Raw genomic sequence first — 26397 nt, 5'->3', positions numbered from 1 at the left:
GTTTTGTCTTCTGTAATGATGTGTGAGACATTAATGTACATGGATCAATGCATGATATTCGCCTACAACCACTGAGTAATTTATAATCTAATTTCTTTTCTCACCTGTATCAGTTTCGTTTTCCACAGCTGAGCAATATCTGTGACGTCGAAGTCAAGTCTAGGTCACGTGAGGGATGAAAAAAAAAAGAAACTGCATTATAATAGTTCCTGTGTTGTTTTAATTTTCCAGCCTGCCTCAAAGACAGGAGTTACAAAAAGTGAAGAGTCAGTGAATATATCACTGTTTTTTCATGTCATGAGGGACCTGGAGTTGATTGCTGCAGCCATTTCTTGGCTCCAGAGACCGAAATCGAAGCCACTGAGGAAAGAAAATTCGATCAATAATTTGCAGTGGCTTAGCTCAGCTAGACCAGATATTCAAAATGTTAGGGTTTGGCTTGATTGGGCTTGGGGGGTGGGGGTTATCCGATATGTTAGGCTGCACCGGTTAAGCAACTGAGACACTCACGGATTTCGATACACGTAAAGCACATGTTTATTTAATGTTAGGCTTTATGGACACGAAGGCTGGTCGAAGGTGTGAAGTAGTAGTTTGTCACCGTCTCAATTTTGGATACACAGTATCTAGAAGTGATGGTCTCCCTTTTTGCACACATCATCAATGGCAGTTCCCCATTGGTTTGAACATGAGCATCCAATGCTAAATTAAAGTTGAACTTCACCTTCATACACTTGTTGAGCTTCAATCTCTTCTTGCTGTACCGATGGACAGTCTTCTGCTCCTTGTAATTCGGCAGTGACTCAGTGTCTTTGCCAATCCGAGACTTGGTGCTGCCGCTTAGCGAGACATTCTTCACGCTCTTCAGGCGTCTCATGCTCACTTTAGCCTTCCCTGCTTCATTTGCTTATTGTCGGGCAGCCTCACGCAATGCTATGACTTCTGGATCGGTCTTCGTTTCTTCTCGTAGCCTCCACTGATGACTTCTGTGCTTGTCGTCTGCCTCTTCATCCATTGCGCGTCTATCTAGCAAACGCACGCGCCACGGCTTATATTCTCAGCTGCGCGGTAGGCAGATTATCGCGATGATCATGCGTGGTGATCACGACTAAGATGATGATGACCATAGCGGAGCGTGACGTCATGCGCCCGGTTGTCAAGGTAACAGCGCATATGTAGTTGTGGCTGCGACTGAGCACGGCGAAATGGGCTTCTGCTAGCCTAGTGTAGCTTTTGGTACAAAATTATTTAGCAGCCGTAAGTGAAAATCGTGTGATGATTGTTGGGCTGGAATGTCTTGCACATTATTAACAATAAGAAAAAGCATCACCAAAATTCGGTGTCTATAGTTCTTTAACAGTAGCATTTGCTGACTGAGTTGAAATGGAGTCAAGATGGGACATGATTTTTAGCATGGTTAGTGAAGATGAGGCGAAAAAATTAAGTGTAGGACAGCACTTAGACATCTGTTGCACCTGCCACTCAGTGGCAAAACACTGGTGTAAACTCTGGTTTAGGCTCAGCATATGCTTATTGGTCTATCAAGTTAGGAGCAGTTGTTGCTTTTCCGCCTGTTATTCTTCAACCACCGCCGCCCCACCTTTGGGTTTCCCACCTAACCTATCTTGTGAAAGAAACTGTCACAAGCGCAGAGATCTTGAGGCTAAAAGAAAAGGCGCAAAGATATTGAGGCTAAAAGAAAAGATGTGCCAGTTAATCGTGTCTAAGACATCAAGAGGCCATATACTAATCCTAGGTAAAACAGTCTAGAGCTGTTAAATGTTCATTGCATATGCGTGGGGAATCCTGCACACTCACTCTTATCACTTATTTCTTGCAGAGCACTGTAGTGCGAAAGAGTTATGCTCAGTTAATTGTGTAGGAACCTCCTGCATTGCAGAAAGAACGCTTGAAACAAGTTGAAGTTGGCCTCTATTGGCTGAATATTTCACTTAATTGATGAGCAAGCTTCTGTCACTGAAAGTATAGCTTTTTATACGTCGGAAAAAAGAAAGAAAAAAAAAGAAATGTAATACAGGTGCATTTTGAAATGCAGGCTATTTTCACATATGAACTGCAGTGCTGTCAAGGGCACATTATTTTCATAAATCTCTTGGCAAAGGCCATGCCAACTAGCAGTCACTGGGGCCCCCTGATACAAGTTTGGCTCAGCAGTGTGGAAATATGGCCCTGACTTCCAGCTTCTCTACGATGACTGTTTTTTGCTTCTGAACAAAATGCCAACAAGATTATGAAAAGCTGGACTATCGAATTTCACTGACAGAGAAAATTCTACACAGCTATTCTCAGCGCCTCGTTAATGATTGCTCACATGCATAGCTGCTATGTTTTTTGGTGTGTTTGGGCAGTCTCTGCGGGGGTTATTCGCTTCTGAGGGACGGTGGTGTGAGCGTACGTTGTAACGTTGGTTTGCAGAGCTGTCAAGACATCCCACCAGGGTACGAGGTGGTTCCTCTAGTGGAGGCCCTCAACGGTCCTGTCGTGGGTTCGGCACCAGTCGCAACCAGTGAGTGCATTTTAGTGCGACACGCATGGCGTTTCGTGCTCTGAGGATCTCATAGGCAAGAATGAAGGTGTGTTGTTTCTTTTCCGCCACAAGTGGGACATCATTCTTAGGGAGCAGTATTGAATGGTTTTTATTATGGCACCTTTTAATATTTTCTCCCAGTGTTCCCTCATAAGCCACCAGTGTGGGTGCGGGTATGCTATAGAGTGCACCAATGCGGAGACGACTTGCACTTCTCTTGTATTGATGGGACGTTTTCTTCCATTTCACCCAGTGCATCTGACGGTAGGTCTTCCACCCGAAGCCACAACCCCCGAAGGGCCAGCGTCCAAGCCTCGGAGGAGTGGAAGGTCAGAGGCATATCACATGTTCCTGTTCAAACTGAGACACTGGTTGATGCTGCTTATGAAAAACTTGTTGCCCACTTCAGTGAGAAGTTACCAAGTTTTTAGAGGGGTGTTAGTGCCAGGCCTATCCTTCTCTCTTGCGCAGCGTGCTTACAAGTGTTGGCATTATTGCAGGAGCAGCTGTAATGGTGTGCTTGCTCCAAAATAATTGACATCACTGTTGCTGTCGTACTATGTCATCGCTGAAAAATTCCCACCTTAACCTGCTTATCAACGGAATTTTGGTTGGGTTGGCCAGTTGGCAGATTCTCTTGAGAATATGCCCTTTGTGGCTATGATCCAGGAAAGCACAGTACAGTAAAAGCTCGTTAATTCGAACTTCACGGGACCGGGAAAAAAGTTCGAATTATCTGATGTTCGAATTATCGAATGGCCTCGAAAAAACTGACAAGAACCATTTGTATTACAGTAAATGTACTGTATTTAGTCGCGTAATGAACTGGCTCGCATAATAAACCCACTCAGCCCGGATTTGTGCAAACGAATCAGAAAAAAATAAATAAATAAAAGCGTCAGTCGTTAGCGCGTCCCTCTGTTTCCCGCTGTCGGCTGTTCCGCAACACATCTCTTGGCAGTGCGCCAAGATGCTGCGCATGCGTGTTTATCTTTTGACTTTAGCTCCCGCAGGGGAAGGGAAGCAAACTTGGCAAAGTGCCAGCGCTTGTCCGGTTGTGCAAGCCTCCTTTTCAGTAGGTTTGCAGGTTTGCTTTATCGTATTATGAGCAACTGGGGCAGGCGCCGTCTACTACCATTCCAATCATCGGAACAAACAGTGCTAAAAGCCGGCGTCATGATCGCGGCTGACTCGCATGCTTCTGTTGACACTGGTGGGTGGAAGGATGGATGGCTATCGCAAAAAAAAAAAAAATTGTAACCCATAGTACCCGTCTGAGATCATAGTCTTTTATGGGCGTTGGCTGGGACGGCGCCGACAGTACTTATCCCCATTTCCAAATTAACAGGGCTGGAATTAACGGGTACAGTAAAAGCTCGTTAATTCAAATTCCACGGGGCCGCCAGGCCAGTTCGAATTAACCAAAATTCGAACTAATGAAAGTGAGCAAAAATGAAGGCGTTTGATGCCCGGAGGGCACGAAAAACATTTATTTAGCAAAAAAGTCTGTTATCATCTTCTGCTTCTTCTCTCTGAGGGCTACCGTACTCACTCGGTCTTCTAGCATGCGAATGCGACGCTGGGAGTCTTCTTCCCCCTCTTCAAAGCTGAAGAAAAGGCGCGCGACATTCAGCGCTCCCATAACTTCTGCCGCGGATGGACGCACGGGCTCTTGCTCCTCGTCGTCGTCCTCGTCTTCTGCCTCTTCTGGGACAGACTGCTCCCCAACAATTTCAGCGACAATGTCCTCATCACTTAGGGCACCGCACACTGCTGCATCGCTGTCTACTCCAACGTAATCATCAAAACTGACGTCCTGCAGCACAGCACGCACAGCCGCAGGCAGAGGCTCCGGACTCCCATCGTCGCCACTTTCTTTCATACTTCCGGCAGCAAAGCCACAGTGGTGGAAGCAGTTTGCACCTGCTCCCATGCACGCACCAACATGTGCATTGCTGTGCGCAATGTGATAGTGCTGGTCTTCTGGTTTCCAGTGCACAAAGTCATGCGCTCGATCATGTGGCGCCTATAGAAACATTTGATGTTTCTGATCACCCCCTGATCCATCGGCTGCAAGGCCGCAGTCGTGTTGGCGGGCAAAAAGACGAGCCTTGTGGCTTTCAGCTCGGCGTCGACTTTGTGTGCCGAGCAGTTATCCACAATGAGGAGAACTTGACGCTTCCCTAGCTCCATCCTCCGATCGAATTTCAAGAGCCATTTTTTAAACAATTCGCCCGTCATCCACGCCTTGCTGTTGGCGGAGTATTCCGTCGGCAGCGTCCTAATGTTCTTGAAACATCTAGGCTTATGTGCCTTGCCGACAACAAAAAGAGGGACCTTCTCCGTCCCGGTCATATTAGCGGCGACCAGAACAGTAATCCGCTCTTTGCTTCGCTTGCCGCCAGCGCAGCTGTCCCCTTTAAATGTTACTGTTCTGTCGGGCTGGAGCTTATAAAACAAAGCAGTCTCATCAGCATTGAATATATCATGTGCCAAGTAGCTTTCTAAGTACTGCTGCAGAGCACCGCTTCGCCACGTGGCACAAGTTTCTGCATCCACTTCTTTGGCTTCTCCAGACAACACCCGGAAGACAAGATTATGTCTGTCTCTAAAGTGGTGAAACCATCCTTCGGAGGCGACAAAATCTTCCACATTCAAGCGCAGGGCGAAATCGGCCGCCTTCGCCATGATAATTGGGCCGCTCAGTGGAATGTCAGCGCTTCTCATTTCTTTCACCCACGTGATCACAGCGGTCTCAATTTCCGGATACTTGGCTAACCGAAGCCTTTTTCTGTTGCTGGCGAAATCTTCGGCTTCATAGGCATCCTCGATGGCCTTCCTATTTCGGACGTACGTCGACAACGTGCTTGGTGGAATCCCGTGCTTTTTCGCGATTTCCACTTTGCTGGCCTTCCGTTCATCCACTTCGCGTAAAATAGCCACTTTCTCCTTCACCGTCTTGGCACAGTATTTCCCACGCGAACACATCTCGCGGACACAAGCTCACAACAAGCGGCGTGCAAAACGAGGGCTCACGAAATGCAACACGAAACCGTGGTCGATAACACTAAAACGTCGTTCCTCGAAGGAGTCGCGGCAGGAAAGACTGTTTAGTACTTGTTCCAGCACCCTAGCGGCGCCCCGATGGTTGTGCCATCTATCGTTCTGCCGTGAAAGCTTCCAACGATGGTTTTTAACAGCGCCGCTTGGCGGCGCGCAGTTCGAATTATGGGTGGCGGCGCCAATTTTTGAGTGAAATAACGAGCTGTTAGGCGCATAGACTTCTATGCACTGCGGACCGGACCACAATGATTATTTCGAATTATCCAAAATTTCGAATTAACGAGTTGTGAATTAACGAGCTTTCACTGTATTTAGTTGCGAGCTACGGAGGTTGCGCAGAAGAGAGAGCAGGCAGCCGCCGCCGCGTGGCCATGCACTGAACTTGCCGTGGTCGCCGTCCCTTTCCTCCAACGCTGCCGGCCGCTGCGCCGGTCATGGCGCCATTTAAGTTTTACCCACTCTTCCATGGTTTTACCTGGTTCCATCTTCTGTCCCCGTTTTGGACGTGCGCAGCCTCTAATTACGCCTTTCGATCACGGAAGTGTTTCTTTACTTCTTTTCTCTTTTTTTTTTTTTTCCGCATGATGTGCGCCAAGCCGCCCAGACGCGGCGGCGCGTAGTTCGAATTATCCGTAGCGGAACCGGCTCACGTTCGAATTAACGGGCTTTTTTATACACAGATCTCTATGGAGCTTGGCCGGACCAAGTAGTGCAGTTCGAATTATCCGAAAATTCGAATTATCGAGGTTCGAATTAACGAGCTTTCACTGTATATGCCCTGATTCTGTAAGGGCCACCATATGGGATCATATGCAGGGAATCCGAGCTAAATGTAAAAGAGGTTTTAAAATTTACGGTGGGCACTTTCCCAGCAAAGTGACCTAAGGGCTGTTCTAAGTTACCTATCCTAATCCGCAGTATTTTTTCGTTCATCAAAGTTAGCTAATTAGTACAGACTAATTAGCTATTTATTAAATTATTGGCTGGATCAAAAAAAGCCAAAGTCTCAATGTAAAAAGAGTTGCTTGAAAAACAGCTAGCTACATTGTGTCCATCACGCTACAATTTACTTTATTAGCCGTCAAAGAAAGCTGTCCCGTGACGAGCTGTTATTTTAAATCATTCGCCGAGTGTTAAACAAGGCTTCATCGTAGAGAGCAGTGCAAAACAATGCGGATTTTGTTATCTGGGGCACACTCTGGACTTCGAAGTGGCGCCACGGTTTTAAGGAAGCTTTTTCTATTACAGTGCGTGACGTATCATTTTCTTGGCCTGTAAAAAAAAAATAATAATAATAATAATAAAAAATAAAAGATACTTTACGTAAACACTAGCTTGATGAAATGGACATGGGTAGCTGTTTCTCGGGGTCTACAGTAATTAAGAAGTGAGCTAATTAGCTCTTACTAATTAATTTTTGCAAACACTACAGACTAGGCCAGGTGGCGCTGAGCAACTTCTGGCAGGTTTTCCTGAGTTAGGGCTCCATATTTTTCAAAACCTTGGTTGCATGTATCTGGGACACCCTGTACAGTCTGTCAAAAATATACAGCCCAACGGTTTCGCTTCTAAGCCCTGTAACGCAGTTTCTGGTAGCAATACTGGAATATGAGTGTAAGCTAGAGCAGAATGAGGACGAGTTTTGTCACCTTTGAGATTGCGAATGCCAGAGTTGCGATACGAGTCCCGTTACGGGGCTTAGAAGAAAAACCCTTGGGCCGTATATTTTTTACAAAGGCTGTACATATGCACACACACACACATGCATACATATATACAATTATTGTTGTCACCTTCCTTGCTTGGCCATGTTCCTTAAGGGGAGATGCTACTCGAAGACACTTTTTCTTTAATATTTGACTTAGAGCTATGAAACTCTGGTTAATAATTCAGTTTTTTATGCTGATTTCAAACTGCAATTAGGTTTATTGTAAGTTGCACAGTTTTTGTTCTGTTCAGCGACAGTGTGTAAAATATACACTCTTTTGCCCCCTTCTTTGTCATACTAAACTTCCATAAACACACATCGTTGATGGCTCATTTTGATTCATATAAACTGTAGAGTGCCAAAAACTAATAATAAAGTACATATTAAGTATGCTAATGACGTGAAAATTTTGAACCTGGCAAGTCTACATTGTCAAGACACCGCCATGTGGTAATTATTTTTTTTTTGTAATTATTTGATCAGTATTTATTCATGAAAGAGATAATGGCACTCCTCATACCTCAGAGAAAATGTGTGGAAAATTTCATTCAGATATGAGCATCAGAAGTACCAAAAACATGAAGGGCAAACGCTGAAAATTGCCCAAAATTGCATTTTGAGAAAAATGCATTTGAAGTTAAAATTGAATGTTTATTTAAAAAAGAGAGCTTCAATTCCGATCAAACTTTGGAACAAAAGAAGAAAATTGTCCATAAAGCAGCCACTGGCACTAGAAACTTCCTGCAGCATATGTCGCTCCCTCATGACCCTTGCGAGTGGACTCCGACATGCGCTTTTTTTCTTCAGTGTGCGGCGATTTGCGTGCGCTTTTGCAGTCAGCTTCAAGGACATTTGTTTCTGCATTGTTATTTCTCTGGATGTGCCAAGCTATGATGCATTGGCTTGTGGAGTCCAATAATTGAGGAAAATCGCACTAGCTGCTCATATCCAATTCCTATAAAACAGGCCGCCACAGCAGCTTTGACGTTGACGGCGAAGCTTTCATCCGAGCTCCCGCTGTCAATCTCTGCTCGCATCCCTGCACGCCCTAACTCGCCACAATCAGTATGTTGTGGAAAGCACACATTGCGGGCTGGCAGAGTTCTCACAGAGTAGTTCAAGAAACGAAGCGAGTCTGCGCTTTGCGGCCGGTTTCCGAATACTGGAAGTCCTGAATGCTGGCTTGGGCAAATCGCGCCGCCCACAAGAACGTTCACCGCTGCAAAGTCAGTAACTGCAGATGACGCCTCATCGCAGGCTATTTCCTCACCTTAGAAATGCCCAATCTTTTTTTCCGAGGCACTCACACAATCTAGCGCCGCTTCAAATTCCTCGGAGGTATCTGAAATGCTGGAGGGATCGGCGTCGGTTCCACTAGGCCTAACTGCCACAGGTCGAGTTGTCACTGGACGAGCCTTCTCTTTCGATTTTCGCCAACGTCCTCTATATTTGTGAACAGAACGGTATTTCACTCCTCGGTGACTGCGCTGGTTCAATTGTGCTTCATCCATGACGAAGATAAAGTTGCCGAACGATCGTCACTCGGAAACGCACCTCGACGTAGCATGGAGCCAGCAAGTGGGCTTCGCCACATGCGCGCGCGCGGCGGCCAATGGCAAGGCTCGATTCGTACCACGTGATTTAAAAACCAGTCGCAGCGCTCGAAAAACGCGACGTAGGCATGCTTTTTTTTTATTATTGCTTGCGTTTTAGACGCCAGGCAACTGTGGCGATTGGGAGAATGTGGCTTGGCTGATCTCCTCACGTGATCCGCAACGGCGATCAACTGCGCTATGCCGACCGCGGGACGCTCGAAGATAGCATACTTTCGGTCATTTAACCGCCACCGTGCGCTCTTTAAACGTAATTTCAGCCCATTTCCTGTTTAAACTTAGCTTTGATTTTTATTTTCATGAAAGTAGAGATACTAAACTTGACAAAACAAGTAAAAACAAAAAATCAGTCATTTTCGAAAAAATCCGCGTTTTTCGACCCGCATCTCCCCTTAAGACTAGTGTGTATCCTCATAGAGTTATGACAAGCTCCCTCCGTGTGTCTTTATGTAGACGGCTTTCGGGGAGCACATCATCGTTGCAGACTGATGGAGGAGGGTCAGCGGCACCCCCTGAGGTTGTGGTAGCTGCTGTGGTGTCGTCCGACCCTGAAAAAGGACGCGCAGTATCCCCACTCGGCCCAGAAGGCCGCTGGCACCGAAGGAGTTCCTCACGGGCTGCCCCTGAGCAAGTTCGGCTGCTGTCTGAGTCTGAAGGCAGCGGTAGCCGTCGCAAGGTAAGAACTAGCATCATTTCTAGGGTGGGTGTCAAGATGTCATTGGGAGTAATAAAACCTCATGTCGCATTGATGCAAACTTTTTTCACCTGCAAGTGTCTGTGGTTGCAAGAGAATGGTACGAAAAATACCTGGCTTTCACACAAGACGTCCAGGTTAGGTTTATTCATTGGCATACAGTGCTGGTTCCTCTCAGTCCTAACGTGCATGGTAAACCAGCTGCAGTTTTCTTTTCTTTTTTTGCCACCAAGTCCCGCAGGTCTGTATGCATTGTCCATTTTATCTTGCCACTTGTCTCTTGTCTTTGATGGATGACATCGCCCTATGACGCACACTGGCAGGGCCCCATGTTGCTGATGTACTTTTCTTCTCCCTGGCAGTTTCTTTTTCTTTTCTTTTCTTTTTTTTTTTTAGTTGGGCTGTTTGTAAAGCATAAAGAGCAAGATATAGAAATTTTGCGCAATTTTATAAGATTTCAGATTTTTCACACACATAACACAACTGCAAAGTCTTTGTGATGCGAACATGATCGATATGAATTTGGGATGGGAATTGATAAGGCACTGCGTACCATTTGCACAATTTCAGATTTTCTGAACGCATTCTTGTAGTACTAGTCCTGCTTTATGCAGAGGGAAGCAGCCTGCATCTGCGTGCAGCTCATACATCGTTGAACCAATGATCGCTGGTCGCGCTGTGTATGCGCGAGGGGGGAGCAGTTTACGGCAATGTTCGGCCAGCACATCGCCGACGTTGCGATCACCAATTGTGCTCTAAGCACCTCGAGTAGGGACCAGGGGTCGCGTGGTTGTAAATAAGTCCCTTTGCCATAAACAGACCTGCTTGAACACATTCCCGCATTTCTGCTTACAGGTACCGTTCATTTTGATGATATCAAATTTCTGATGTTCCAGATTTTTTTCGCAGCCCTGTGAGATTTGTATCACCAAATTTTAATTTGGTGCTGCCATAGGACAGCAATGCACAATAACAGAACTAATGGGTAGTAGGAGAAGTTACAAAATAGCTTGCTTCACAGTCAGTGAGATAGTGTGAAATACAAAGGGGCAATTTAAAGCATGCTCATAAGCTTGTTCAAATTTAGTTTGATTCGGTGATTCAAACTCTCGGTTTATACGAACATTTTTTCTGGTTTTTCTCGTCGCTTGAAGGCCGAAATAACCAGTTCACTGTAGTAAAAGAAAAGCGAGCAATCTTGCTGCAGGCGTCGTTTTTGGTCCCAGCCGCGAAACGCAACGTTAAAGTTCTTAGATTTGGCCGTGTCAGCGCCTTGAAAGTCCTTGAAAACCCTTGAACTAAACTGCTACGGACATAGTAGGGCGAGTGGGAGCCTCACAGCTCGTGCTGATCCAGGTTTTTGTTTTTGTACGCGCAGTAAACTGTTTCATTTTGAGGTAAGCAGTATTTCAGTGAACAGATTTGTAGCACAGGGCAGTTTAACCGGTCGACGCTGAATTGCTTTTTGTTATCAGCTCGTCATATTGCACGAGTATCCGAAGTGCCTCCCTGGCCTGCACCCCTCAGAGAAGGGAAGTGAAAAGAAGCAGCAGCTCAGATGAATGCTTCCGCTGCAGGGCAGGGATGCAGAAGCGGCTGAGACGCGGTCCCTGCTGGAAGGCAGCAGCGGCGGAGGCAGCGATTCTCATAGCCAGGCGGCCACTTCGCCACCTGGCCATGGGAAGGTGTCGGCCTCCACACCACACTCTCTACACCTCTGCCAGGCGAGGCCAGACAAGGAGAACAAGGCCACTGGTGAGTATAATGTCTGTTTTGTGAGTATTGTAATTATCAGATATCGTTATATACACAGCACTCGCTCAGAACAGAGGGATGAGTGGAAAGAACTGGTGGCCCGTTTGCTTGCCTACTTTCTGGCCTGAAAAGTGGTCAGAAAAAACTTGAGACAGTAACAGTAGTGATAATGTTAATGAACGGAAATAAAATGACATTTACTTTCCCCGTTCTCCAAATCACTGTGATGGTGCTGGAGGGTGATGTTTTGACAGATTCTTGGCGGGGATTAGGTTGTGTCATTTCATGAGTGCACATGCGTTAGTGTTATGAGTAAACTCTAGTGGGTTATCAAACTGGGTTTTGCTGAACTCGGGGTTCTTTCGGCTGTTTTTGTGGGTTCTACTCTGCTACTCCTGTCCCACTTCTTGCTGCACGTATGGGCCAGGCACGGTGCCTGCCTGGTTCAGTGGATGTCAGCCATGGATATGCTGGGGACCCCTTGTGGACGAGTGGAAGTAGCAGGGGACCCCTCAAAATCAGGAGGTGGGGAGGGGGGGGTCTTTTGCGTGTGTTCTCCTTTTCGGCATTTCTTTCGCTTTGTGAAACTGAGGTCAGCACTGAATCCCTGCACTTTTAACCACTTTTGCCAGGCCACAGCGATCGCATGATCTTTCTCTTTTTTATGGGTTTTGCGGACCTTGAAAATTTACCCCCGTGTGAGAAACACTGGCCTGGTTCGTTGAAAATTGTTTTAGGGCATTAGGTTTTCTTCTCCTCATTGCTCAGTTTTGCCTAGTCAGCGAGGTTCAAGGGTCCACCAAGAAGTGTGATAGATACTGCTCCTCTTCCTTCCTGTAACCCAATTTAATCCCTTAACCGTTTCGGACGAGCTGCGCTCGTCCTTGCCAAGCCGTCCCCAAACCGTTTTGGACGACCATAGCTCGTCCTCGCTGAATTGGTTCTTCCCTTCAGCGTTTCGGACAAGCAGCGCTCGTTTGTGGCTTAGATGGCATTTTGCTCGACAGATGGCAGCACTGACCTGTTAATTTCGTTTTTTTCTACCACATAAACGTCTTTTTTGTATGGCAACATGGGTTTTAAAAATGGCATCCGGCGGAGGCGACACTGCTGGCCCGTCTTCTCGGAAACGACGCTTTTCTTCGTTGTCATCTTCTTCGGACGATCACCATAACTCAGTGAAAGAGTTAAGAAACTGTTGGCCGTGGTCATTTTTTAATTTTTATTGCTCATTACCAGCAGGAAGTTGGTTTACCGTATTGCGAAAAATAATAAAGTTCAATATGCTAATTTGACTTCGCGTTTGCTTCAAATATTTTTTGAAGATTGAATGCATGCCTTTTATAGCAATAATACCCGAAATCAGGAATAAAAAAAATAAGCAGTTTTGTTAAGAAATTCGTTGATATAACAAAACGGTGAAGGGGTTAACATTTGCGTCCAAAGTAACTAAAAGAGAGAAAGAAAAAAAATGGAAGATGGCTTAGCTCTGTTATGCCTGGATATACGTAGTGAAAAGCAGCGACTACCTCTAGATCAAAAGTTAATTTCTCCAATCTTCTGCACCGTTCGCCAGCAGCTAAACTCTCCTTGGCTTCCATGTCGAGCGCGTCTGTAATTCTGTAATTCGTTTACAGGGAAGGAAAGGCGCAGCATCTGTCACTCGCAGAAAGCAAAAAGCGCCACCCGGCAGTGTTGGAGTGCACTCGTTCCCGCTTGGTCCTCATAGCTGACGGCAGATGGGTGACGTCACATGCACTGTGGTGCGGCATTCGAGGAAGCGCCAAATGAAATGCGCCGTACGGACACAGGGATGGAAAGCCCGGCGTGGTCAGCTTCGTGTACAACCTCGTTAATTCGAAGTCATCGGGACCGCGAGAAATCTTCGAATTAAGCGGGTTTTCGAATTAACCGAACACACTAAGAAATAAGACTTAGGCAAAAAAATTCGTTGCAGGAACGTGTTACCTTTATTCGGCATATTTTGAATTACTACTGAAAGTAATCGGAGATGCTGGTTTGCCGCGTCCGGTAGTTTGCGGCTCCTAAGGTCATGCTCTCGATTTGGTAAAATAGACGAAACATCTCTGAACTTCCACCGCGGCACTCAACAAAACTGCGGATAACGTTCAGCGATCATAACTTCACCAAGAGCAGGTGCTCGGGGAGGCTCGTCGCTATCGTCGCTGTCATCGCGCATGTTCGTACCTGCAGTGATCTCACTCTCCAAGTCAGAGTAGCCAGTCTGCTCTTCGCTCTCAATGTTGATATACTCGGCGAAGCCGACTGCGTTGGACTCATCCTCTGCGCAGAGCGCATTGATGCGGTCGCAATACTCTGCTCCTTCTTTGTCAAGAGTAGTAGTACATGGGTGGTCTGCATCGGCATCAACAGTGCTTTCACTGGAAAAACCAGCGTGTTCAAAACACCTCCTGATCAATGTGGGCTCCACTTGTTTCCAAGCGTACACCATGAGGCATATGGCTCCGAGGAGGTCGATGGAGTACTCCTTGCCATTGTCGTAGCAAAGGAGCATGCGCTTGAGCAGGTGGTACCGATAAATCTTCCTAGTGTGGTGAATGACGCCTTGGTCCATCGGCTGTGAGATCGAAGTGGTGTTCGGAGGTAAAAATACCATCCTGATGGCCTGGAGATGTGGGATGTCGCCATGTGCCAGGCAGTTGTCGACGGCAAATAGGACATTCCTGCCCGTGGCCGCGAACTTGCGGTCAAGTTGCCGCACATACTCTTCAAATATTGCACCTGTCATCCAGGCTTTTTTATTGTGCCTGTAGACGAGTTCATCCTTTGGCGGCTGCCGCGCATTTTTGAAGCAGCGAGGCTTCCCCGTCTTCCCGACGACCAGTATTGCGCCGAACAGCACAGTAATCCTGTCCTTGGCCTGTTTCCTACCCTTGATGGCGGTGTTCTTCACTGCGAATGTTTTTGTTGGCAGCATCTTATAAAAAAGTGCAGCCTCGTCAAGGTTGTAAACGTCGTCTGCACCGTACTCGCTAAGCAGCGGCGCCAATGTGTGGTTTCTCCAATCCTCGACAACGCTCTCGTTAGTGCTGCCGCTCTCACCACAGAGGGTGAGAAAGGTTAAATTATTGCTTTCTTTAAAACGGCAAAACCATCCATTGCTGCACTTAAATTCCTCGTGCCCAAGTTGTAGAGCTAGGTCGTTGGCCTTCTCCCGCAGTAGCGTTCCATTGACGGGAAGGTGGGCAGCGTTTGCTTTCTGCAGCCAGCGAAGCAGAGCAGCTTCCACATCTTGATACGTGGGAGCCCGCACTCGTGACCGCTTCGAAGAATAGGTCTTGCCGTAAGCCTCTAGTATTTTTGACTTGTTGCTCAATATTGTGGACAACGTCGAGAGGGGCACGCCATGCCTTTTGGCCGACTCAGTCTTCGAACAAGCGCTCTTGCCTGCTTTCTGGATCAAGCAGAACTTCTGCTGCAGCGTTAAAGTCTTGTACTTTGGCATTTCTGCACTGCTACGGTCACAAACCTAGCACTTCTGCACAGTCCCGCCCAAAAAAACGGCACAGTAGCCGACCCCTAACCACAGCGCACAACACAAAGAAATGGCGCAGGCGAGACCGGCGCGGCGGTGGTGGTGGCGTACTTGCAGCGTCGGAGGCACGGGGGAAGAGTGGGCGAAGCACACCAAGGGATGGAGTGTGGGCGAGGTCACGTGATAAAAACCGGTACGCCCGCCGTGTTGCAGTGAAGCACGTCTTCTCCTCTGCAGGCGCGTGTTTCGGCTGTGCGCGAGGCGCACTGTGGACCGATTTTTGTGCAGAGAGTGCTCCGGCTGGGGCGCTTCGCCTATAAATCATCACCATTACTATGTGGCTTTGCCTCGCGGCTCCATAGGGCCGTCGTTCGCCGGGTTTGCGGCGAAACATGGATCAGGCATTGCTGCATAGCAGTCCAAATTTTCGAATTAACCGGGCTGGCGCAGGCTGCCTGTTCGAATTATCCGGCCAAATTTACATTGGAAAATACAGGACCGCAGAAAACCTTCGAATTATCCGGGATTTCGAATTAACCGAGTTCGAATTATCGAGGTTGTACTGTATATGCGTGAATCTCCTGGTGACATCACCACATCTAGTCATGACGTCACCATGTGACGGCTATGGACGTCTCGAAACGTCTAACAATTATTATTGGTTAGTGATAGTTAACCATGACTTGAACTTTCTGAGTACTAGTTAATGGCTGATTAGTGTTAGTTAAACACCCCTTAACTAATAAGTGATGGTTAGTGATAGTTATGATGACCTCCAAATGCATGGGTTCCTATGGGTATTTCAGCACCGCCGGAGCTTTTACTATTGGTTAGTGATAGTTAGCCATGACTTACACTTTCTGAGTACTAGTTAAAGTTTGACTAGTGTTAAACACCCCTAAACTAGCAAGTAATGGTTAGTGATAGTTACGATGACCTCCAAATGCATGGGTTCCTATAGGCATCTGCAATGCCGGCGGAGCTTGGCGAAGGGGCTGCGCAGCTTGCCTTGGCTGTGACGTTACTCGGCCGCGACATACGGCATGCGCGAAGCCCGACACTGACTCTTGCAGTGAAGCTTTTTGCTTCAAAAACAGGATGTAACACGCACTAGCAACATCACCTGTTTTGTGACTGTGGGCGGGCGAAGGTGGCTTCTTTGGCACCTACTGGTGATTGTTGGTGTTCCTTGTGGCTATAAGTTTAAGAAGCTTTGCTCTAATGAATGCCTTTTGCTGATCGTGTTTGTGTATTGGCGGGGCGGCGGTGGTCGTCCCCTTTGCAGCTTATTGTCGGTGCCTTAAATGGGGTCCTTATTCCAGAAAAGCACTCAAATCTTGATGCCTACACTATATTGAGCACTCCGTAAAATAAAAACATGCAGTTTTTATTTTACATATTGACCAAGTTGGCCATGAAATCGTTATATGTATACGAATTCCGGTGCCAAGCAATGCCGTTCAGAAAGCACGCAGCTAGCATTTGCGATAAAGTTTGCGTTTTTATCGGCAGTAGGGTATCCTAGTACCCGTGCCTCTGCTTTCACGGTGAGGATACCCTCTGTGCCACCTTGTGACACCATGCATGTTGGATCAGTCACGCCGTTTGCATGCTGCAAGCTATATGTGTGTAGCATGGTTTCTGTGTGGAGGTTGCAGGAATGTGACTGAAGTGCAGAAAGGCAGCATGTTATCTTGTTTTGCTCATGGCAGTAATGGTATTGTTTTATGGCTAATTATGTCATTGTGACCGAATGCGCTTGTCGGGATGTCACAAGCTGCCGTGCTCCCCCGTGAATTGGCTGCTCTGAAAGTTGACTGCGACTGTTTTGCTTTCGTTCGTATTCATAATATAAAATATACTGGCTACCGGATTACATAGGAGTATACCAACGCTCGTTGTCGGTATACTCCACAAGGCCAGTTTCACGGGTAAGGACGCGACTAGAAGGGGGATGTGAACCGCAGACAATAACAATATTTTTTTGCGATTAGATTTCTGAACTTCTCTGAATTTCTTTCCATTGTGGATTGCACAGCAACAAAAATATGCCGGCGTGCGTTCATAACTCTAGCACCTTATTGTCAAGGCCTTAGAAGCAGCAGCGTGGATGGTTGAGGCTTTGCAGTAACCATCCTGCGCCCACAGGGACAGTGAAAACAGTGAAACCATTCACTCTGACATGCTGCTTTCCGCACGACACTGCAGTGATGTGAGAGGGCCATTCTAGCTGGCGCTTAACCTGTCACCAGTTAGTTGCGCACACGTGGTGCTGTGCACAGAAGCACCCTAAGTGGCACACAATTGCTGTGAGCACCTTCAAAGCATTTTGGGTATCAAAGTGTTTTACAGTTTTTTTTTTATCTTTCTGCTATAATGAGGCCTGGCTGTATTTGGTTTTCGAGAAAAGGAAAAGGCTAGTAACTGGCTCACTCCAAGTGGACATCTGAAATGCCCACCGTAAAAGAGGGGATAGAGAAGTGAGTGAAAGAAGTTAGCAAGAGGCATTGTAGAGGGGGTCTCCTGAGTACATTTGTCTGCCTGGGGCTCTTTAATGGACACCGGCATGTAGGTGATTTTTTGTTGTGAAAGCAGCATTACACCAGGTTTCGGCCAGTCGCGTAGTCCGTGGCCGCAGTCATGAATTACCTTGAACAACCGCGAAGAAGGGGAAGAGCACTAAGAAGAAGAAGATAAGACAAAGAAGGAAAAGGAGAAGAAGAAGAAGAACTAATGCTTTTGCTCCACATTCGGTTTAGCAGCGTTGAACCATTCTCATTTTTTTAATTTTAATCTTTCAGTTCATCGAAATGCACCTGCTTTATCTGTGAGTTTGTTGTGAATTGTCATGAACCTTACTGGATGGAAATCATTCGGTGTATACTGTGATGCTGGGAACTCACTCTCTCTTTTGTCCCTCAAGCCTATTCTGCTGCATTTTTTTTTTTTTGTTCTCCACGTCATGAATTGTTTGTGTATGGCTATTTTTTTTTTTTTTTCTGTGATTTGTCATGGCAGTTTATGACCTGCCTACTTTCCATATAGCACAGTATTAAAAATAGCAGCCACAATAATAACTAATATTAATAGTGGAGAGAGTGAAAATTAGAGTGAAATTAAAGTATTAATTGTGGCCACAGTATTAATAGTACTGATGCCCCGCAGACACGTCACCCGGAGCCGAAGATTCCGATTACTACACTCCCGAGGACCCGGCCACCAGCACAGGCGGTGTTGCTGGTGCGGTCGGCGGGCACTTCCTCGTTGACCAGGGGACGGACACCAGCCTAGACACACCACTGGCAGAGACACCCAGCGCTGAGAGTTCTGGAACCGTGGTGCCGGCGTCCTCTAGCGGTGGTAGTGGCTCCAACAGTGCAAAGAACTCGCCGGATGCCATGACTGTGCGGCGAAGGCGGGTCTTCGATGACCGGTGCTCACCCGTGCACGAAGAAGACCGCCCCATCGAGCTCGTGGAGGTGAAGGCCACTACACCGCTAGCATCCACAGGATCGACGACAACGTTCGAGGTAAGCAAGCTGGCTGAATTTAGGACTGGCTAGCTTTGAGGTGAACAGCTCGTGACACCGCATTCACCTCGTAGCAGCTCGAAAATTATTAACTGGCCATCTTTATATCTTAAAAGGACACTTAAAACTGATAGAAATTGGCCTCTATAAATAGACTGGCATTTCAAAGGTGTATAGACACCTAATTTTCACTTGTGTGTTTCTTTTTTGGAATAATGTGCCAGACATCAAAACAAATCACCGTGTGATATTTACTTGCGGCCACTAACTAATTTATAATTACATTTCTTTTCTAACCTGCTTTGATTTTGGTTTCAATAGCTGAATGGTAGCTGTGATGTGTGTCACGTGAAGGAGGGATGAAAAAGCCTGTGATATAACAGCACCTGTATCGTTTTGATTCACTACAACGGTAGAGCCAGCGTGCTCAAGGACCTTAATCAGAACGAGTGAAGAAGCATTTTCATCCATCATGTGACCTAGGCTCTGCTTCGACATCACAGCCATCACTCAGCTGTTGAAACCGAAGTAGAAGCAGGTGAAAAAAAAATTCAAATATAAATTACCGTAAAAGCTCTAAAGCATAAGATTATAAATCACCGCACATAGTACGAGGTGCAATTTCAGGATACCAAAGTGGAAAAAAAAAAAAGGAAAGTTTCCATCTGTATATAATGCAAGTGAAGAGAGCTTCCCAAAAGTATTTATTTGTACATTTCGCGGGTGCCTTTGACGAGTACATGCTCTTTGCTTGCGCATCTAATGCTACCCTACGCCACGCACAAGTTACACAAGTTAGTGTGTCCCGTAATAGTGCAGTGTAAGGCAGTTTGGATGTAGTGCAAACGTTTCGTGTTCGTCTTTGCAGGCACGTACGCAAGCAACGTCGCCTTCCCGCACCCCGGCCAGCAGCGTCGGCCACGTAGAAACCAGCGTGTCCCTTCCAGGCACCCCAGCAAGCAATGCCAGCAACCGCAGCAGTGGCGACAGTTGCAGCAGTGGTTCTAGCACACGGCTGCTGCTGTCCGGTCGCCGCGCCTCCCAGCCTCAGAGCAAAACCACGGGCAGTGTGGACTGAAGAAGAGAGTGCCGTTGCACACAGGAAACAGATACTTCTGGCCTTAGCCAGTTGCTGCTGCTGCTGCTGCTTGCAGTTGAAGAAGAAGCGCGCTGTCACGCACAAATATCCTCTGAACCACTCGCGCCACGTCTGTCACTGCCACCGCCGTGTAATTTCCTGCTCCTCTTGCCAGGCCGAGCATTGGGGCGCGCACCATCCATGCAGTGCATTTCCTCACATGTGACGTTTCTTCCACATACCACATATAGTAGCTTCAAGAGAAATGATGTTAGTCGTGCCAGACCATCGGAGGTGATGATGGAGATAGTGGCAGGTCTCGGTGTATAGTGTCTTTCAAAAGTTCCTAGGCCACATAGCCAGTAACCAGCTCAGTGGCTGGGCTGTTCATATTGACGTGTCACAAGCCCCTGGTGCTTTAGGCACTTTTTGTCAGTGAGGAGGACATCGCCTCTAGCGGTGTGCAGTGTCTAGGACCACCGGGTACATTACGAGGGCAGCCCCCTCCATGCCACTCTTCAGTTTAGCTGGTCGCGTGCTAATTTGCCCGAGAACTTTTGGGGGAGTGATGCACACCGACGTTCGTACTGAAAGTGCAGGGCAGAGTGTTCTTTTTTCCTGCTGTTTTACAGAAACTGATTTACAGTTGAGTTCACACAATACTTTCGTTACGTCAGGTCGGGGAGTTCTGTAGCATGTTCATTTCACGTGACCTCGAGTCATCTGATTGATGGAAACGCCAGAACATGATGTTGACACCTTTTCCAGTTCCATAGTGGCAACACCAGATTTCGTCGTTTCCGCCAATCAGATGACTCGAAGTCACACTTCGATAGTGACGCAAATTCAGAATATGGGCCCAGTTCTGTTTTCTCGTGGCATTGTCGCTTCAGTTGTGTGTTACTCTGCCTTTCTTGGCAACACAAATGTCAAAGATACCGAGTAAAGGCATGTGGCTAGGCGATGATTGGCTTCATGCAATGCCACACAATTGTTATACTGAGTTCGTTGACCCGTGTTTGGGCCTGCAGTTTCACCCGGTGAAGTTTGGTGGGCAACTTTCTTCGTCTTAAACAGCTGAAAGTTGCACTGTATTTTGTCAACTCCTGTGTTGCAGCGTGCCTGTTCGACTCAGGTTCAAATCCTTAGTTTCGAAAACTTGAGCTTGTTTCACAAGTTTCTGTAGGATGTGGCACAGCTATTTTCAACATAGCAGCCACTAGTATTTTAGATGCCAGCATTTGGAGTGTTACAAACATTGTTTCAACACTTGCTACCGAGTAAAGGCATGTGGCTAGGCGATGATTGGCTTCATGCAATGCCACACAATTGTTATACTGAGTTCGTTGACCCGTGTTTGGGCCTGCAGTTTCACCCGGTGAAGTTTGGTGGGCAACTTTCTTCGTCTTAAACAGCTGAAAGTTGCACTGTATTTTGTCAACTCCTGTGTTGCAGCGTGCCTGTTCGACTCAGGTTCAAATCCTTAGTTTCGAAAACTTGAGCTTGTTTCACAAGTTTCTGTAGGATGTGGCACAGCTATTTTCAACATAGCAGCCACTAGTATTTTAGATGCCAGCATTTGGAGTGTTACAAACATTGTTTCAACACTTGCTCTTCCTCATAGGCTACTCCCCTTCCTACTTTCTTTTACGAGTTGTAGAACCATTCTTGAGTTTATGATGTGAAGGTTAAAGGTGTCCAGAAGTTATTTCAGCCTCCATGGGCTGATTTTATGAAACAAATTAAATTGGTTAAAAAAAAAGGAGTCCAAAGGCACAGCATGACCACGCATGATGAGTCCAGCGTTCAGTCTGTTGTATGCTTTGCTGTTGTACTGTCAGGCCTTGTTAAAGAAAGCAAACAAAATCACGTAATGTAGTTCAAATTGGCAAAATTCTTAGTTATCATTTAATCGGAAGCACACATAATTAATGCAATTTATTCTTGAAGGACTGCAATGGGGAGACCTTTCCAGAGTATTAAAGGCAACCTCGAAGCTATTTGTGGTGACATCCTGATGCAACAAATTTGTAGAGGTGGTCTTTGTAAGCATTCAAGTCAAATTTAAAAGCTCTGCGTAAGCCCTGTAATTTACAAATCCTAAAATAATTTATTCTCTGATTAGGCAACATGCAACTAATTAGGCAACATTTCACTGTGCATTCTTAGCCACCAACTCCAGTCTCCAGCTGCTTGCACTAAAATTTCCCTCAAACTAAAGTTCAGTAGTGCTACAGTGCTAGTGAAGCACAGTTGGGCTTAGCCAGTTGGATTTATGGCTAGTTTTTAAAGCTTATCGTTTCAGTGACCTGTAGCAATCATGTGCCCATCAAAAGCCATTGATTGCCTGACCCCTATTCATGAGCATGATTAACAGAATGTGCAGACTCCTTTTGTGCAGCCGATCATTCACTTGTTCATCTTTCTAATCCTATTCATTTAAATTTAGACCTTGTATGCATTAACGATACCAAATCTAAACAGTTCAAAATTGGAGAAAATAAACAAGAACAAAAATCATGAGCGTGGGATTGAAGTAGTAAATAAATATACTCCCTTACCCCCACTGAGAAAATAGTTCCGGATTACCCGAGACTCGCTAGATAGATATATTTTCATGGACCCTTTAAAAACCCTGTATCGCAGATTTTTTATCTAAAACTTTTTTTATCTAGTTCTTTGATGCATTTACTTTTCAAGCAACTATAGTTGTGGGTATATCCAGCAGTGGTGGCACTCGGCTCGTTTTTCACTCAATTCTATCTTGTAGGAGCATAGTATTTAAATGTGTGTTATCTTGTGCGGCGCTGTTGGTGAGGCATGACATAAGAACACGAGACGTGAACCTTGCTATGCTACAGCGCCATCAGTCACTTGTGTAATGCGGCGAAGCCCACCTCTTGCCGTTAGAGCGAACACTGCTTGATACCGGAAAATTCAGTATATTCGTATTGTGGCCAACTGCATTTGATATATGAAGTAAAAATTGCATGTGCTCGTTGAAAATATTCAATAGAAGTTCAGTGTAGTCTATAGTTCGTAATGGCCATGTTTGTCATTTTGGGGTTCGACTAATTGTACCTTTCAGCACGCCAGGAATGCAAGGGCATGGGAAAGGCTTTGCAGGTATGGAAGTTGCAAGAAATTTCAGTTTCTTTTGAATTAAATGGGCACAGCGGACAACTTTGGCAGGTTCGTTTTCATAGTAAAATCCGATTACTTGGCCTTTTGGGGGCACATTTACCGGTGAGAAACTTGTGGGTAAAGTTGGAAGATTCTTTTCCATCATTTCCAATCATTATTTTTATCTAGCTTTGCTCAGTTTGTTTGTGTTTGAGTTATATTCAGGTGCACAATTCTCCATATTCTATCATACAAAGAACTTTACCTAATTTCACCGCAGTCCACCTGAGGCAGGAAGTGTACATGGACCACGAAAGTAAATTTGCTTTGTTGCAAGGCTGCCAACGCGGCAGTTTGATAACAATGTCCGCAACGATTATCGTCTAATGTGTTTGACCTCTACCACTAGAAGCCATTTTATAAAATTCCTTTAAGAAAAAAATTTTGATCTAGTTCTTTGATGCATTTACTTTTCAAGCAAGTATAGTTGCGGGAATATCCAGCAGTGGTAACACTCTGCTTGATTTTCACTCAGTTCTATCTTGCAGGAGCATAGTCTTTAAATCTCTTTCTACGGACTAGCTTCAATTTGTCCTCGGTGTTTGTTGGAGCATTGGCACTGTACTTAAGATGTATGGCTTAAGTGCTTTTGCGTATGCAGTTTGCCTCTAGAGAGTGGATTTAGTCACTCTCTATCCATTCAGTGGAAAGCGGATGCATCCTGCCCTTCCAGTCCATCATTACTCTTAGTGCAGAAGCAACATCGTGTGGTTGGACCGTCAACTCTGCAGCAATGGCCTAGCTCGAAAGTGGCCACGCCTCTTGAAGTCTTCGTCAGAGGCACCTTTAGTGTTCATTTTGACACAAGTTTAGAGAAGAATACTGAACTTGGGACTCTGTTGCTGTTAATAGTGCATACACCGCAGTCTCAAAAATGGGCAGACTGTGGTGTAATTGTAAACTACGAATCACTGTTACTGTGGTGTGTGTGTTTGAAATACTGTACAGGATTAAAATAACGTTTTAATGGTCTCTATTGTGTGTCGTGCATTGATATATTCTTTCGTGGCAACATTTCGTGCTGCATGCTTTTTTTATGCCGCCACTCAGAAATCTGAATTTTTGCCATGCAATGGAAATTCTTTGGGGCAAATCGGAGGAGCGTACCTCCCTTTTCGCCTTGTTTTTGAAAGCAGCCTGTGTTTCGCAGAAAAGTAGGGTTCGAGACAGTCCGCCATTCTCTTCTATGTGAAGTGACTGAAGTGAAAGTATACACTCAATTCTACCCCGAGGGTCGACAGTTAGCTAATTGTTCTATGTTCCTGAGCGCCATAGTTTCCTTCTAGTTGCTGTAAGAGGTTTGTGCACTGCTTTAAGAAACTAAAAGAATCATAAAGCACGGGTGAAACTTCGTTATCCGTAGTAGTAATTGTGATTTGGACGTCCCAAAACAGCACAAGGCAAGCACGTTTGTCAGGTTTGTAACGCTGAGTTATGTATGATCGGTAGAAATAAGGTCCCTGAAGAGAGGCAGTATCCAGTAGTTAATTTTATTTACAAGAACGGAGCCCGGCACCAATTTAGGAACCGCCCCCATGGGCTTTGTTTTCGACGCACTTGGCGGCGTCTCGTAGGCTATGAAGCAAGTCCTGCATCTGTGCCATGTTGCAGGCGAACGACAATGGCTCTGAGGACTTGAGCTGTACATGGAAAACTGGCTCGCCGATACGCTCCAGGTGGTTGCTTTTCACGCGATAATCGACGCTCCAGTCGACGTCCGTGATGTGGGGCGGTCTTCGTCCGATCTGACTCAGTTCGACGCGCACCAGCTGCCTGTTGGCCGCGTATCTGCGCGCCAGACTGTCGGCCCGAGCACCGGTCATACCGTACTCCTCGAGACGCATTGCAAACTGCGAATCGTTCAGGTTGAAGCGCGAACTCTCCAGCACGAACGCGATCAGCCCGGCGCAGCCATCTTTGAAGTCGTCTGCTGTCGCATAGTCCTCCCCATTCTGTTCGTCGGCAGTGACTACACTGAATACCTTGTCGAGCATCTTGGCGTACTCTGCGTCGCTCACTTTACGCGGATCGGCGGCCTTGGCGATGCCATTTACGAACGGTTCAGCAAGCTCCATTCTGTTTTCACAACTTGAGCGTGTGCTGCGCTGTGCTGTCCGTCCGTAAGTGGTTATTTCGCGGGACAAGACGTCGATTTTGGTGACGTATCTGCCCTTCGCGGTTTTTTTGAAAACCTAATTTAAAGCCATTTGGATTGAAAACTAAACATATCGACAGCACTGCCTGTCTGGATTGGCATGAACTATAGTAAACTGTGAGCAGTCTTCATTTGAACACGCTCCAAGTGCCGTAGTTCATGCCTCGCACCGAACGTGGGGAAGATAACACGGTAGGATGTGGAAGGTGGTGTAAACGTCGCGGGGTGATGATGCGCGTTTCAACTTGTGGGAAGCATAGTTTTGCTGCTTGACTCCCCTTTTTAAAATAACTATCGGTAAAGAATAATTATCTGGCGATCCCGGTCCAAAGTAATGAACGGGCGGCAGAAATCTTCAAGTGAGCTTACCTTCATAGGAAAACACCTTAATTGATCACCACGGTAAAAGGTTGCAGGAAAGAACCGAGCCGTAGGGAAATGGAGGAAGGTGGGAGTGAAAGAAAAAAAGAAAGAGGTGCAGTGGAGACCGGAACCACCTTACATATCGTACAACACACGCGCGGACACCTTTTGGCGCATCCATCCTAATGCGGCCACAGCGTCAGGTTCGAACCCGGGTATTATGGTCGTCTCAAATTCTCATTTCACCCTCCATCATTTCTGTACCATAGTGTATATATTTCTTTTATTTTTATCTACCCTTTTCTTTCTTCCTATCACTCACCTCTTTGATTTCCTCTACCTTCTCCTCGCTATATCCCTTTATTTCCGCCGCCCCAGTTCAGGTGTTTCAGATATAAGATAGCAGATACCGGGGCTGGCAAACATCTTTTCTTTCCTTTTATACATACAATAAATAACCACTACAACAACAACAACAACCCTCCATCATTTCACGCTCCACCGCTTAGGTGGTGGACAACAGCTGAATTGAGACGCGCCTTTCTCCTTTTTCTTTCTTTCTTCGCTTCTCCTCTGTCCGCTCGAGGCAGCGGATGAGGAGGAGGAGGAGGAGAAGGAGGAGAAGGAAAAAACTTTATTTGTGGGTCAACTGCAGAGCCAGTATCAGGCCCGTGCATTTTCTTTTCCTTCTTCCTAGAGTCGTAACAAAAACGACCACTGAGCCACCATAGTGGGTCACTCACCGGACCAGTTTTGGCGCTATAATTAGTGCTGGAGACTTCCGTAGTTAAAGAATGTCGTGTTTCATGTGTATTCGTCATCATCGATCGTGACGTCGCGATGAGAAGCTCCCCAAGCACTGCCTTCCAGGCGCAATGCATCTACCGAGCGTATTGCACGTGTGACAACGGTGGGGAGATGGAACACAAGTCAAGCTTGCTGGACACATGCACAGTAAAAATTCGCGATAGAATTCTCCAGCGCGCAGCATCCAACTTCTGCTCGTTGGCGGAGCTGCATTGCCATGCTGAAGGGTTTTACTTGGTTTTACCACAGTCTTGTACACTCTAGTTCTACTTTACTGGGGAGTTTTGACAATTCTCTGCATCGTCTAGCTATTGAATGGAGCAATTGCTGCAATTCCCTAGTGGCACTAGTTTCTCATTCAACATGTTTTGCGGTGACATCAT

General features: G+C 46.3%; 2 protein-coding genes across 4 annotated transcripts in view; one reads left to right on the top strand and one right to left on the bottom strand.

The window, feature by feature from the left end:
• Mrgn1 (Mahogunin ring finger 1) overlaps window positions 1-23665 on the top strand; it is a 32169-nt gene extending 8504 nt beyond the window's left edge. For all 3 annotated transcript variants that reach the window (XM_084604580.1, XM_084604579.1, XM_084604581.1), the window contains exons 9-14: window positions 2437-2527; window positions 2802-2877; window positions 9386-9608; window positions 11204-11381; window positions 18064-18428; window positions 19297-23665. In XM_084604580.1, coding sequence (XP_084460706.1) covers window positions 2437-2527; window positions 2802-2877; window positions 9386-9608; window positions 11204-11381; window positions 18064-18428; window positions 19297-19506 — 1143 coding nt within the window. In that variant the 3' untranslated portion in view covers window positions 19507-23665. The remainder of the gene's footprint in view (window positions 1-2436; window positions 2528-2801; window positions 2878-9385; window positions 9609-11203; window positions 11382-18063; window positions 18429-19296) is intronic.
• A 500-nt stretch (window positions 23666-24165) lies between these two features.
• LOC146189821 (COMM domain-containing protein 3) lies at window positions 24166-24838 on the bottom strand. Its single transcript, XM_084604582.1, has one exon. It carries the CDS (start codon window positions 24762-24764, stop codon window positions 24210-24212), a length of 555 nt encoding a protein of 184 aa, XP_084460708.1. The 5' UTR covers window positions 24765-24838; the 3' UTR covers window positions 24166-24209.
• Window positions 24839-26397: the final 1559 nt, after the last annotated feature.

The sequence above is a fragment of the Amblyomma maculatum genome, chromosome 5, assembly GCF_055883805.1.
Source record: "Amblyomma maculatum isolate TAMU_Amacu chromosome 5, ASM5588380v1, whole genome shotgun sequence".
Classification (NCBI taxonomy): domain Eukaryota; kingdom Metazoa; phylum Arthropoda; class Arachnida; order Ixodida; family Ixodidae; genus Amblyomma; species Amblyomma maculatum.
Note: the sequence above shows the minus strand (reverse complement) of the source record. Positions and strands in the feature narration are given on the sequence as shown.

Excerpts from the sequence above, each read along its gene's own strand:
- LOC146189821 (XM_084604582.1), bottom strand. The coding sequence starts at position 24,764 with ATGGAGCTTGCTGAACCGTTCGTAAATGGCATCGCCAAGGCCGCCGAT.